General features: G+C 40.1%; 1 protein-coding gene across 1 annotated transcript in view; it reads right to left on the minus strand.

Moving 5' to 3' along the window:
- Fstl4 (follistatin like 4) overlaps positions 1 to 14,074 on the minus strand; it is a 413,115-nt gene that overhangs the window by 370,484 nt on the left and 28,557 nt on the right. Inside the window, exon 3 of the mRNA XM_046467657.2 lies at positions 8,063 to 8,096. Coding sequence (XP_046323613.1) covers positions 8,063 to 8,096 — 34 coding nt within the window. The remainder of the gene's footprint in view (positions 1 to 8,062; positions 8,097 to 14,074) is intronic.

Here is a 14,074-nt window from a genome sequence, read left to right on the forward strand (position 1 = left end):
TGCAACCTCGTCCTGGAAGACTGTAGGTCACTGTCAATATTCCACCAAGCCAGTGACCATCCCACCTGCTCATTTCTATGGTGTATATGCCCTGACTGCCTGGGGAGCTCAGGGTAGGCTCATCCACCTTTATATAACATTTAACCCTGTGCAAAATTTTCCTTGCCCAGGCCCTGAAACATTTCTGGGAAATAATTGGCAGCTGTAGTCAAGAAGCATAACTCAAACAGGAACATAGGAAAGACTAGGAGAGGAATCACAGCACAGAGGATCTCCCAACCCTGGCCACCTGACTGGCAAGGACCCTCCAGGGTCACCATGATTCTTTCACCAGAGTGTATACTCTAGAAGACACGCTGGGGAGACCTCACATAGCCAGCAGCAGAAAGGGCTAATGATTGGTGGCAGGGAGCCCCCAGAGTGGTGAGGCCAATCTGGGGAAAGAGAATGTTGGCAGCCTGACTAATTTAGATAAGACCTCTCAGCCTGCAGACTACTTCTAGTTTTGGTTGTACTCCTGCCAAAGCAGAGATTAAAGGTCTGTGAAGAGACAACACAGTCTGAAGACAATGAGAAGGCAGGTTTGACAGGGTTTCTTTCTTTCTTTTCTTTTCTCTTTTTTTTTTTTTTTTTTTTTTACAAATTTTAACTAATTTTGGTGACAAGAAGAGAATTAGAACATAATGGTCAGTTGGATTCTGAGCTTTGTTTCCTAATAAAGAAAGTGCCTGGGCAGCAATGAGACAGAGACAGAAACAAATGATTTTAAAGTCACAGATAATTAACCCCAGAGGCTTGCTGATGGCACATTAATATGCCAGGGCAAACAGCTTCATGAGGTTTGAAAAGGGTTCAGTGTTTACACAGAGCAGATCATTTCAAGGGTTCCTGAAAAGCAGGGAAACTCTTTCTGGCTTGGGGGCCAGGCAAGGAATGAAGATGACAAACTGCAACCTTAACTTCTGCCGGAAATGCAAAGAAGAAAGATGAGTCTCCTGGGCAAGGAGGGGGCCCCCCCGGCAGATCTTGTGGGACCATCCTCAACTTCTACCCTGAGCCTTGGGTGGGATGAGTATGCCTCAGATGACATTATCCTTTTAAGAGCTGATTTTGTGGTACTTAGAAATCTGTAGTGTTTATACCCTTGAAAGGATCATGACTTCTTACCCCACAAATTTCAGATAGACACCTATGTTCCAAATATTGCAATGTCAACCCCCAAGGAGAATAAGACGTCCAAGGAATTAGAAAGAAGAACAAGCACGGCAGACAGGACTAAATGTCCTAGAACTGTGGGGTCTACAGCCAAACAACCTGGAAGGCGCCCCATGGCTGTGATTTTACCAGAATGAGGAATGGAGAGTTTATAGAACTTGGTTAGCTTTGGGATATGCCAGCCATAGAACACCTTTTCAGTGCTCAGGTCCCCTATATGTCAAGGACAGGGGACCCTGGAAAGAAAAGACTTGTCTCTTGCTTTTCCAGGACTCATATCTACACAACAGCAGAAAAGCTGCCCCTAGACCCAGGCTTCCTCCCTCAGATGAATGATGGAGGTCCTGGGTGAGTGGCTCCATCAGAAGCCCTGAGATGTACACCATCAAGTCCTGCTATCACCAGGGGACAGGATGGAATAGTCACTTATCCAGAAACTGGAAGGCCCATGGATGAAAGGACTCAGGAGCAGGCTCACTAGGGCTGTCTTATCTCAGGCTAGTCTTTCCCGGTCCAGGTACTTAGGATGGCCTTGGAGAACCTTAGGGAACAGAAACTGGGAGTTGTTTGCAGCTAGAGAACCCTCTGGAGTATGCCTCATTTGGTCTTGAGGAAGAGCCCTTGTCTGCCATGGGTCCTTGGGAAAGGCTGTTTCTTACCATTACAGAGCCTGTTATGAACAGTAATTGAAGAGTTTGTATCTGTGATGCTTGAGGACAATTTCTGATCCCACAACCCAGAAAAGCCATGATCTAGGGGAAGAAGTTTCATATGTGTTTTTCCTTAAGTTTTTTAAAGCACCATCAAGAAGAAGGTGGTTTGGTTCTTCCGATTATGACCTAGATGGTGATGTGACAACTAGAACAGAAAGTTAAAGAAAGACTCTAACAGAAGAGAGGGATAAGAATGGGCTAAGTTTAAGATAAATCTTCATGGAAAAAGTCAACAGGCTATCACATCCAAACTCCCATGTCAGTCTGTTTAGGAACATAAAAATGGACTTGGTGACTTAAGAAAGTCCTCTATGTCTCTGCCAGATATGTAGATGCAGGATGAGAAGAGATATCATGAAAATTACCAAATCATGGAGCACCATCAACATCGCCCCTACTGTGCCAAGGGCTCCATGGGCACTGTCACCCACCTCAACCTCTCCATGAGGCCGTGTGAAGGCCGTGGTGGCATGACGGCCCAGCATCCTTCCTTCTGGGACCAAACCATTGCTGTGGTCAGAGTGGGGGGATTTTGCAAACCTCAAAGGAAAACATGATCTCAGCCAATCACAGTATATTGTCCCACCACCACTCTCAGCCCCCGACCACAGTGATAGGTTTAGAGTGTGAGTTAAAACACAAGCCTGGCAGATCTGAGTCCTTGCTGGCATTCTTCGGCTGGCATTCTGAGGGAAATAGTTTCACCCTCTGGGTTGGTGGACAGGCTGGACTGAGAGCTGCAGCTGCCTGTAAGAGGCCAGGAAGAGGCCAACATGCCAAGAGAAGGGAGGAGAGGGACAACGTGAGGGTCCTTGTATTAGCTCCTCTGAAAGCCCAATCCACCCTTGGAACATTCATGAGCCTCTGAGGCTTCTGTCAGTGTAAGTTGGGTTTCTACAACCCAGAGTTGGGACTAGTGGCCTGCACTATTACCATCCCCATTGTTTTTAGATAAGATTGAGTAGCGTTCCCTAAGTCACACTATAAGTGAGAGGTGGGATTCTACCACTCACTCATTGATCATGATCAACACTGAATGCTGACTCAGTCTACTTAAGCAGAACACCCCAGCCAGCTGTGCCACCCACTTCCCATTCAACTTGGGACAAGTAGGTGTACTGTAGGGTTAGGAGTGTGCACAGATAGATCACTCTCAACTTCATTAGCCCAGTGACTAATGAACTCTACTGTTAGGAGTGAGGGTGGAACGGGGAGGGAAACTCCATCTCTTTCCCCAGATGGAAGTCTTGAGTTGAAAAAGACCCACTGCCCCAGGCACTGTCAACTCTGGATGGCTTCCTTTTAAATTTCCTACATCTGCAGTCATTAAAGAAGTTACCTCAAAAGAACCGAAGAGTTTATTAATCTGTTTCATCCAAAGAGTCAGCCACTTCACATTATACTGAGATGGATTATGCAGGCAACAGAGAGATCCAGAAAACATCTGCTAAACAAAATCAAAATTAATGGTAAACATGATGCAGTTCTTGATAGCTGAAGTTCACCCAGATGCAGGGAACTATAAAGGGGCCATTAGAGGCAGCTGCCAGATAGGGACTAATTCCAAGGTTTTCAGAAAGTGAGACTCTGGCTTCCCACTGAGGACTGGCAGGTTATGTTTACTTTGATTTGCATTGCTAAGCAGCCCCAGCAACCAGAGACACTCAAGCGCTGTGTGTGTGTGTGTGTGTGTGTGTGTGTGTGTGTGTGACTGTCACTCCCTTCTTTCCTTTTCCCAGAAGACTTCCTCTCCCAGTCTCCCTCAGAGACTTGCTGGAAAGCAGGCCAGGCTGACCTGGGCTGGGCTGGAACCCAGAGCGAGTGAGCCATCCTTGGGAGGGTAAATAATGCAATGTGACATTGGTGCCCATCCTAAAACTCGCACCCTCTAATCACAGCACAATCACCCACATCTGGAGGAGCTAACACACACCCCCTGCTCCTCTGAGATGGCTGACAAGGGCTGAATTATCCCAACCACTTGCTCAGCTCACTCAAGTGTTCTCTCATGGCTGTAATTCAACGTGATGGGATCAGTCAGAGAAAAGTGCTGGTGTGAGTAGATGACTCCCGGCAGTCACACTCCGCACGGGCCCTCAGAGTGGAAAGCGAGTGTCTTGGAGAGGGAAGGTTGGCACCTCTTGCTGAAGCTTCAAAAAAGGTTGAAATTAAATTTTAGGTGTTTGAATAGAGGTTTAGAAATACCTAAACTGAAAAGCAGAAAAGATACAGCCGCCACCATAGCTCCTCCTGTGCAGATCCTGGGCATGAGGGTGGAGGGGAATACAAGACTCTTCAAGTGAAGCCATGGCCTTCTCTTCTGAGGATGCATGTGACCCTGCCAGGAGACACCCTATTGGTCTTGTAGCCCTTCCCTTATCTCTGCTACTAGATCTCCCTTGATGTTCCCAAGAGAGAGAGAGGTCAAATCTAACTTGACTACAAAGCCCTTAGACTTTCTTTTGAGGGTTCTCTGACTCTTTAGGCTTGGATGTGATGAAGCAGGATCAGGGGATTTAAGCAACTGCCACCCATGAGAGTGAAGTCCAGGGTGCCAGAGGGGCATCATCCCAGAGGGAGTTCTTATCTCTACTAAGAGTCCACATGGAAAGGAAGGGGAGTATTCTGTGCATTAGGTGATCTCTGCTTGTGTCATGGGGCACTGAAGGTCAAGAGAGATAAAGAAGGTGAGAGCTCTCTAAAAACTTCATAATAACTTAGTGAGTATCCTTGTTGCCACCTCACAATTCTGTGCAGACTCAGTCTCTGGAATACAATCTTCTCAGGTGCCTGGGTACTCTGAGGAAGCTCTCCATCTTCCAGGGTTTGCAAAGGGTAATGCATGGAATGCCATCCCTGAGCACCAAAGCCAACCAAGTCCATTTTGTTGAATTCCCTGTTGAGAGTCATACTTAATATATGAAAAACCAGGAGAGATTCTGCAGCAAAAAACATCATTGAAGCAATGACCAAAAATGAACTTTTAAGTTTATTGAATCCAATATTTTCCAAGTATATCAGTATCCTCGGGCTGCTATAATAAAGTTTCACAGACCAGTTGGCTTAAATGGCAAAAATTTATCTTCTCATAGTTCTGGAAACTGGAAGTCCAAAATCAGGGGTGACAGGGCCATACTCTCACTCCCTCTCTGAAGGCTTTAGGGGATAATCCTTCCTTGCCTCTTCCTAGCTTCTGACGGTGGCCCATAATCCACTCTCTCTATCATCATGTGGCATTCTCCAATGTGCCTGTGTCTAAAGTTCCCTCTTCTTTTAAGGATGAACTCATTGGATTAGAGCCCATCCTAATCCAGTCAGACTTCATCTTAACTTGGTAACATCTGCTAAAAACCTAATTCCAAATAAAGTCACATTCACAAGTTCTAGGTTAGGACTTCAACATATCTTTCGGAGGACATCCTATAATACCAAGCTTATTTGGACACAAAGCACTTCATCAGTGCCTCAGCCAGGAATATCTAACATATCCACAGAAAGGTCTTCAAAAGTACCTTTTGAGAACCAAAGATCTCAGTGCCTCTCTTGTATCTCACCATGATAGGCCCAGGATGAAAAGACTACACAGACAATGAAGATGGGTAGCTTGTGCTGAAGTCAAGAAACAATTTCTGAGCATTGCTGGCTCTGGGCTGGCGCCATAAGGAACATGGGGATGATGGAGAGGAAGGTTTTTGCTTCTAGGCAATGAGTAACTGGATAGGAGCCCTTACATCTAAGAACTAGGGGAAACCACATACTTCAAGAAAGAGTTGGCAGGATTGAAGGAGAGTGGATTTGAGATGGAGGACAAAGCATGGAGGCTGTGGGAACAGTTTAAAGTCAGAGGCAAGAAGGTTAGGTTTATGATCTGTGGATGCACCTAAGGCTGGGAGGAAAGAAAGGGAAATAAGGCAGAGAGCAGGTCCGAGGCACACGGGGCACTCACTTCACCCCAAAGTCCATTTCCATAGACTGTCAAGAGTTTCCAAAAGTCATACAGTGGGAAGTTGTAATGCGCCACCCATTTGTGATGCTAAACCCCAAATGGAGTGTTTATCCTGAGTCAGGAGTTACTCAGGAGGCTGCCTCTCCAGACCTGGCTGCTCTCTGGACTTCTGGGGACTCTCCTAGGCCTGGTGAACTGGGCTTTAGTTACCTGCTCCTCCTTCTGTTTCAGGTCAAGTCAGAGCCAGCAACCACTCTGAAGTGCATGTTGCCAGATAATAATGATCTATTTCTATTTGTAGGATTAATCATTTACTGAAATATTCACAGTGCTTCTATCATTTTTGTACTCATACACTATTCTGGATATTAACTCTACAACATGTGTCAGTGAATTGTCAGACCCCAAAATATTTGGAACCAACCTGCAGGGTCCTACCCACCCTTCCTTCCTTCCTTCCTTCCTTCCTTCCTTCCTTCCTTCCTTCCTTCCTACCAGGTTGTAAGCATTGACATCAAACCATTGAACTATTTTCAGGAACTCTTAAACACTCAACTTTGACAAGCTAGAATGACATTAGCTCATAATAGGAAGGAAGAAATTTATATGTCAGGACAAATTTGCTAGTACAAACCCAAAGCATATGTTCCCAGTCAGCTAGCTGCAAAAGCTGATGCTTCCAAAAGAGTAAGAAGTTGTAGGTAAGGACAGCACAGACTGATGGTGCCTTTGGACAATCTCATTCTTCTGGGGATTTGAAGTCATAAGTTCAAATCAGGACATTTTAAACCTTTGAGTGAAAATATATATGATTCTTCCACAAGCACAGCTTTATTAGACATGTTTCCAGTAAGATTCCCAAAAGGTTAAGTGTATATGTGATTCCTTAATGCAAATTAATTCCAAACATTCATGCTCAGGGGTTCTGACATGAATAGCATATTATTCAAAACCAAAGTTCATGTCAACTTCTCTCTTTCAGGCTATTTTTCTCCAATTTACATGGTCACTGTTCCCTCATGAACACAACTTTCAGTGAAAATATCCTTCCCTGTCCCATCCACCTTCATCCAGTTTCACTTGGTATGGATAGCCACACAATGCAGTTTGTCCTATGGATACGATTCAGCGGACATTGGGTCCAAAACCAAAGACAATGGCAAACGGGAATGGGAGACGGGAAGTTAATTGTAGTGTTAGGTTACTCATATCCTTCAGATTTGGGATTTCAGCATCATGGACAGCAGCAACCCATTGAGCCCAATATAAATAATACTGCAAGTTTATGTTCTCAAGCTCTAGAAAGACATGTTGACAACGTGACCAGCCTCACTGGGCTGCCTAACATAGGAACTAACCAGTCAGTGAGTGTGTGCTAGATTTAGGAGTAAATATGGAATCCGCTAATATTTTTTAAATTCTGTCACTCTTATTGGAGACAGTAACACCAAGAAGGATGCGATGACCGGAAAACCAAAGGCCACACTCCTGACCAAGAACTCACTCCCTACAAAAAGGAGATGATCGTTAATGATTCCACAAATCACACAAAAGGCATCCTCTTAATAGGGACTATTACTGAAAGTGAATAAGGGAAATTTCTATTTCCACTAAAAGATTTCTGAAATTACCACCCATATATGCTTACCTTAGAGACCAGAAAACAAACGTGCGGGAGGAATGTCGGTAAGGAAAATAGAACATTGTGAAATCGTTTTCAAAGGGAAAATTAATTGGTTATTTCTACTTAAGTTGAGCTGAAGCCGTAAAAATCTAATCATAAATATTTTTCACAGTGGTGTCTCTTTCCAGATATTGAAATACCTCAAACTATAAACCAATTTTTGCTGTTATTGACATTGATTTTGCTCTGTGAATCCAAATAATGACTTCAAATTAAATGCAAAAACAAGGCTTATCTTAAGAGACCATGGTCACGCTCAGTAGTGAGCCAGTTCCCCAGGCCCCACCTTGGATACTTGAAGATGGAAGCCATAGTTCTCACAGGCAAACCTGTCCTGCAGTCTTGAGTCCTTGGAGCCGAATGCTAAGCATTCAGCTCCCAGAAAACGCCACATGAAATTTCAAAGAAAGGGCTGTCCATAGTCTGAGTGCATCTTAGTTTCAGCAAACTACTTCCCAACTGTCAACACTGAGAGTAAAATGGATATAAGTGCATTTCCCCTACCTTCTCTTCTTGTGACTTCAAAGCTTCTTGATTCCTGAAAGAAAAGAAAGACTTGTGTTTTTGAAGAATAATTTATATTTATAGATTCTTGAAAATACCTCACCTCTTGTTAGTCACATATTCACAAAAAGGTGAACAGGCTAGAAAGAATGTGACATGCAGCAATGTTGGGTCTACTTATTTCACACAATACACACACACACACACACACATCTACAAATGTAAACAACTTGTTGCCATGGGGGCTTACACAAATACATATAAATTAATAAATTATATATACACATTTAATCATGCAATTTTTAATAAGCACAGTTAATTTTCAGACTCTTCCTTCTGTGGAATCTGGACTGGTCCTAAGTGTTAACACAGATACTGTTCCAGGTTGATGTACCACCTCTCTGCTGGTCTGTAGGTACTTTAGGATCCAAGATTATCTAACCAGAAGCAGGTTCTAATTTGTGGCGTCACGGCAAAGATCACCAGTGTTTCCATATGGGTCACTGACTCATCGGGTAACTGATTATACCCAATTCATAGTTTCCAATGGCTGGATCTTATGGACAACTTAGAGAGGCAGTCCATGCCACTGGACTGAATTGAGCCCTGAGATTTGCCTAATTCAGTCTCATCTTTTTGTTGCCAGCTATGTGCAGTGCAATAAGCAAACTGTTTCAGAATTACCCAGGTACAACAGAGTCTCTGCATTAATATTCACAGTTGAACAGGGAACTACAGAAGAAATACAAATTACTGAGAAATCAAAGGGTGATTTGCCATGATAAATACCAGTATTTCACATTCAGCTGGAAACATAAGTAAAAGTGCTTTTTAAAGAACCTTTGAAAATAGCACTAAAGAATGGGCAGGTTTTCAGACAGGAATATGGGAGGGACAGTATACTAGGAAGAGAAAAGAGCAGGAGAAAAGAGAAGGTGGTGGGATAATGCAGGGTAGCTCAGGATGCAGAAAATGCCCCAGTGAGAAGTAATGAGGGGGAAAGGCTGGAAATGTATGCTGTGTTTTCCTCATTAACAAAAAGTATCACAAATGGCCAGCTTAGGATAAAAAGTTTAAGGTTGAGAATAAGTTGAAAGTACATGCTGGCCACAGAAGCAAAACCAGCTACCTTCTCACCTTTGCAACCAAGATCCTTCTGCATTGGTGACTTTCAAGCTAGTAGCATTGTCTCTCAGGCCTTTGCATTCTTGCCTAACATCTTCTTGTGGTCAGGAGAGGGAGGCAACCTTAGAGATGAAACTGAGGAGGCATTGAAGAGTGACTTCCCCCCAAATTATATTCCCTGAATGCACCTCTCTAATGCGTGAAAATCCTGAGTGGAGACTAAAGGAGGACCCATGTGACGGGCTGGCAGCTCTTCACATAGCCCAAGGAACCAAATTAACCCCAGAATGCTGTTCCCCTCCCCCTTTCCCCCTTTATTTTGGTCTAGTTTCGGCATATAGAAGAAAACCTTCATCCTCTACTTTCTGAGTCCGGCTTATCTCACATAACATGATGTTCTCCAGTTCCATCCATTTTCCAGCAAATGCCATAATTTCATTCTTCTTTATGGCTGAGAAAAACCCCACTGTGTATCTATATCACATTTTCATTATCCATTCATCTGATGAAGGGCACTTACGTTGATTCCATAGTTTGGCTATTGTGAATTGAGCTGCTATAAACATTGATGTGGCTGTATCACCATAGTATACTGATTTTAGTTCTTTAAAATAATATCAAGGAGTGTTTTATAATTTTCCTTGTGTATATATTGAATATGTCTTTTGTGTATATCTTTTGTCATCATAAATAGAATCTTGTCCTCCAGTACATCTTCTAACTGGTTTTTGTTTGTATAAATGATGGCAATTAATTTTTATTTTTATTTTATAACCACTTAATTTTTTATTGTTCTTAATAGATTTTCCATTGATTCTTTGAGGGGGGGGGGGGTTCCTATTTGTATATTTACTCTACAAAGAGCATGATCTGATCTCTCTCTCTTTCTGATTCCTATACTTTTCATTGCTTTCTCTTGTCTTATTGCCTTAACCAATTCTTCACTCTAATGTTAAATGTTGTGAACATGGTGAGCATTTTTATCTTCTTTCCAACATTAGGAAGAAAATCTCATTATTCCCTATTAAGTAAAATGCAGTATTTTGGCCTGAGTTATGTTTATTTTATTAATGAAGTCAATATGCATTTTATTGAGTTTTTAAAATAAATGTATGTTCTACCTAAAAATAGCTTGTTCCTTTACTCATTTATTTATTGACTCTTTCCCTCACTGGAATGAGAGCTGGGATGGAGCCAGTATCTTTTTTACTCTTGTATCCTCAGTGCTATAATAGAGCAGATGCTTAATACACATTTGTTGAATAAAAATAAATCAAAATATGTGCTGAATCTTATCAAGTGCTTTTCTGCATTTATGGAGATGATCACATGAGTTTCTTCTTAGCTCTATTAACATGATTACTTATACAGTGGATTTCATAATGTTCCACCATCTCCGTATTTCTGAACTTAGCTTCTGAGTCAGGATATACTTTTCAAAATGTGCTCCTGGATCTGTTTGATAGGTTTTTCATATGTTTTTACATTGTTTGGTTTACATATTTTATATTTATATTCATAAACTACAGTTGTGTATCTTTTTTCAGATTAGGAATTTCAATGATACTAGCTTTTTACTATGAATTTGACAGTTTTCCTTTTACTAAGTTTGGGAATAGTTTAAATAAAACTTGAATCATCTTATCTTTCAAGGTTTTCCCCACTTCATTTAACCAGACATTGATTAAAAAAGAAAAAAGAGGTTAAACTTGACCAAGATCTTACATTTTGGTCAGTGGCCAACTGAGAATCAAATCTCAAAATCATATCTTAAAGCCTGTTCATATAATATTTCATATTCTAAAATAAACTAGCAGTACTTATTTATGACGATATTATAAAAATTAAATGAGATACACCTCCACTTCAGAATGGAAGAATAGCTTGTACTGGACTAATTCTTCTGCTAAGAACAACTATAACAGTTATATTTTAAAAAAATAAATGAAAAGGTTTTGAAGGCTCCCAACAGCAACCAAGGCATAAGAACTGAAAGGCCAGTATTTGGAGAGAAGAAAAGTCCATTGAGGTCATCCCCAAACTCACCACTGTCCAGGGGAAACTGGTCACCATTGTTTTGGTCATCATTGTGATTCCATAAACTTAATCTCATAGCACTAATTTTTCTTTTCTTTTCTTTTTTTTTTGTCAGTGCTATGGCATTATAACATTTCAATTCCATTGAGCTTCTGCCCTTTTGTAATCATATTGACATGTAATTTAGTTCTCCAAGTATTTTTTACATTATAGGGCATTATTGTTGTGTTAGGCAGTCAGTCAAAATATATTTATATTTATCCCTTTATAATTTTTTTTTACCTTTTCTGGTGCTCTTCATTCTTCTTGCATTTATCTCAATAATTTTTCTTTTTCCTCAAGAGGTCCTAATAGTATTGCAATTTATTCTGTCAGGTTTTATTTGTATAAATGTATCATTATTTGGTCTTCATTTAGCCTGCCTTATGAATACCTGTATTTCCAGTGGATATTAAATTCTAAGTTTTTTTTTTTAATTTTTTTTCAGAATTTTAAAAGTGTCATTCCATTGTCCTCTGGTTCCATTATTTTCTCCTGAAATGTCAGCTATCACTCTTACTGCTGCTCTATTGCCATCACTCACCCTCCAGTTATTTTTAAGATTTTCAGCTACTTTTTCTGTGAATACATATTGATAGTTTTCTTTGTATTGATTTTGCATGGGGTTTGTAGAGGTTTTCAATTTCTGGCTTGATGCCTTTCACTTATTTTAGAAAATATGCAACCAATATGTCTTCAAATAATGGTTCAGACCAATTTCTTCTCCCCTTGGACTCTGAAATTTCAATTGCATGCTTGTTAGACTTTTCACTATGCTACCTATCTCTTTTTTTCTACACACTTTTCTATATTTTCATTCTCATTATTTTTCCTTTCAGGTCTTCAATCTAGTTATTGTCTACTGATCTTTCATTTGACTTTTTCTATTTTTAGTTGGGTTGAATCAACTATCAAATTTATTTGTTGAATTCTTTTATTTAATTTTCAGTTCTAGAATTTCCATTTGATTCTTTTCTAGTAGATTCTAATTTTATGGTGCATTTTAGCATTTTTTTCTATTTTCATGAATGTATTAGCCATAGTTATTCTAAAGCATGTGTCTCTTCCTTTTAGGATCTAGATAGCCTGTGGGTCTATTTCTGTTACCTGTTTCCTTGAATTTTGTCATTTGATGCTGTTCTTACATATTTAGTATGGATGCTGAGATGATATATAGAAAGCCCTGGGGATGACTTTATAGCCTTCCACAGAGGTGTTACTTGTCTTTGATAGACAAATGGAACATTAGTGGATCATCTTGATATACTTGAGAATAGAAATTATTCTTGGGACTAGAAATTATTCAAGAGTATATGGAGTAAACAGAAACTTTGCTGCATTAACCAGGGCCATTCTTTCTTGATTCATTTTTGTCTCCCTTGTGGGGAGTTGGGGGGGTCTTAGGTTTCATTATTTGAGACTTATTTGAAGCTACCTTCTTTATTGCTTATTTGAGGCAAAATTTTTTTTACTTGTTTCTTGGTCTCTTGCCCTGCATATGGGCTACTCATAATCAGTCATAATCATATAATCCCAGGGCAAACTGTGTGCAACATATTGCACTCACTTCCTTCTGGTTCCCTTTTGTGTGTGTGTGTGTGTGTGTGTGTGTGTGTGATTTAAATACAAATGGGTTAGAATACAAATATTGGCAAATTAGTTAAAATCCAACTTATGTGGTTTGTAAGAGATATAAACATAAGGATACAAAAGGATATATAAAAGCTAGATGTAAAAAGGTAGGAAAGAGCCAGGTATGGTGGCACATGCCTGTAATCCCAGCAACTTGGGAGGTTGAAGCAGGAGAATCAAAAGTTCAAGGCCAGCCTCAGCAATTTAACAAGGCCCTAAGAAACTTAGTGAGACCCAGTCTCAAAAGAAAAAAAAATTAAAAATGGTTGGGGTTGTGGCTTAGTGGTTAAGTGCTCCTGGGTTCAATCCCTGGAATAAAAAAAAAAAAAAAGAAAGAAAGAAAAAGAAAAAGAAATCATATTAGTTCCAACCAAGAGAAAGGTGTTATAGATAAAGTAGACTCTAAAGCAAGAATCAGTGTTGGTGATAAAAACATGTGGTTAGTAATGATAAAAGGGCCAATTTACAGAAATATATAGCAATTCTAAACTTGTATACTTCTAATAGCATAGCCTAAACATATATAAAGTCAAAGCTAAAGGAACTAAGAGGGGAAATTTTAAAACCCAAAACACTGAATGGAGAATTTAAGAAATCTGTCACTGACTCATCAAACAAGAGAAAAAGAAATGAGTAAGGATAAAGAAGAGTTAAGCATCATGATGACCCAATTCGATTTAATTTATATACACCAAACACGACCCAGCAAATGTATACCATGCATTCATCCTGTGTCCATTCAACATTTATAAAAAGTGACTATATGTTGAATCATAAACAGTTTCAAATTACTAATATTGGGTAGAAACTACGTGGAGTTCTCTGGCTAGAGTGAAAGTAAAGTAGAAATCAGTAACAAAAAGATGACAAGGAAAATCTCCAAATATTTGACCCATGGATTCAGAAGCATATCATATAATTTCCATTAGAAAAAAAAATCACAAAGGAAATACATTTTTGAGCAGAATGACAACTGAATTATAACATTTTCAAAATTGCAAGATGTAGTTAAAGTAGTCGTAGAGGGAAATGATAGCCTTGAATGCATTTTTAGACAGAAAACTGGAAAGAAATGATATAAACATCTATCTCAGGAAACTAGAAAAATAACAGTTTAAGCTAAAAAAGGTAGAACAAAAGAAACACGATAGATGCAGAAATCAATAAAATGGGAGGACT

The sequence above is a fragment of the Marmota monax genome, unplaced genomic scaffold, assembly GCF_021218885.2.
Source record: "Marmota monax isolate L192 unplaced genomic scaffold, Marmota_monax_Labrador192_F-V1.1 WCK01_AAM20220418_F8-fsc00199, whole genome shotgun sequence".
Classification (NCBI taxonomy): Eukaryota; Metazoa; Chordata; class Mammalia; order Rodentia; family Sciuridae; genus Marmota; species Marmota monax.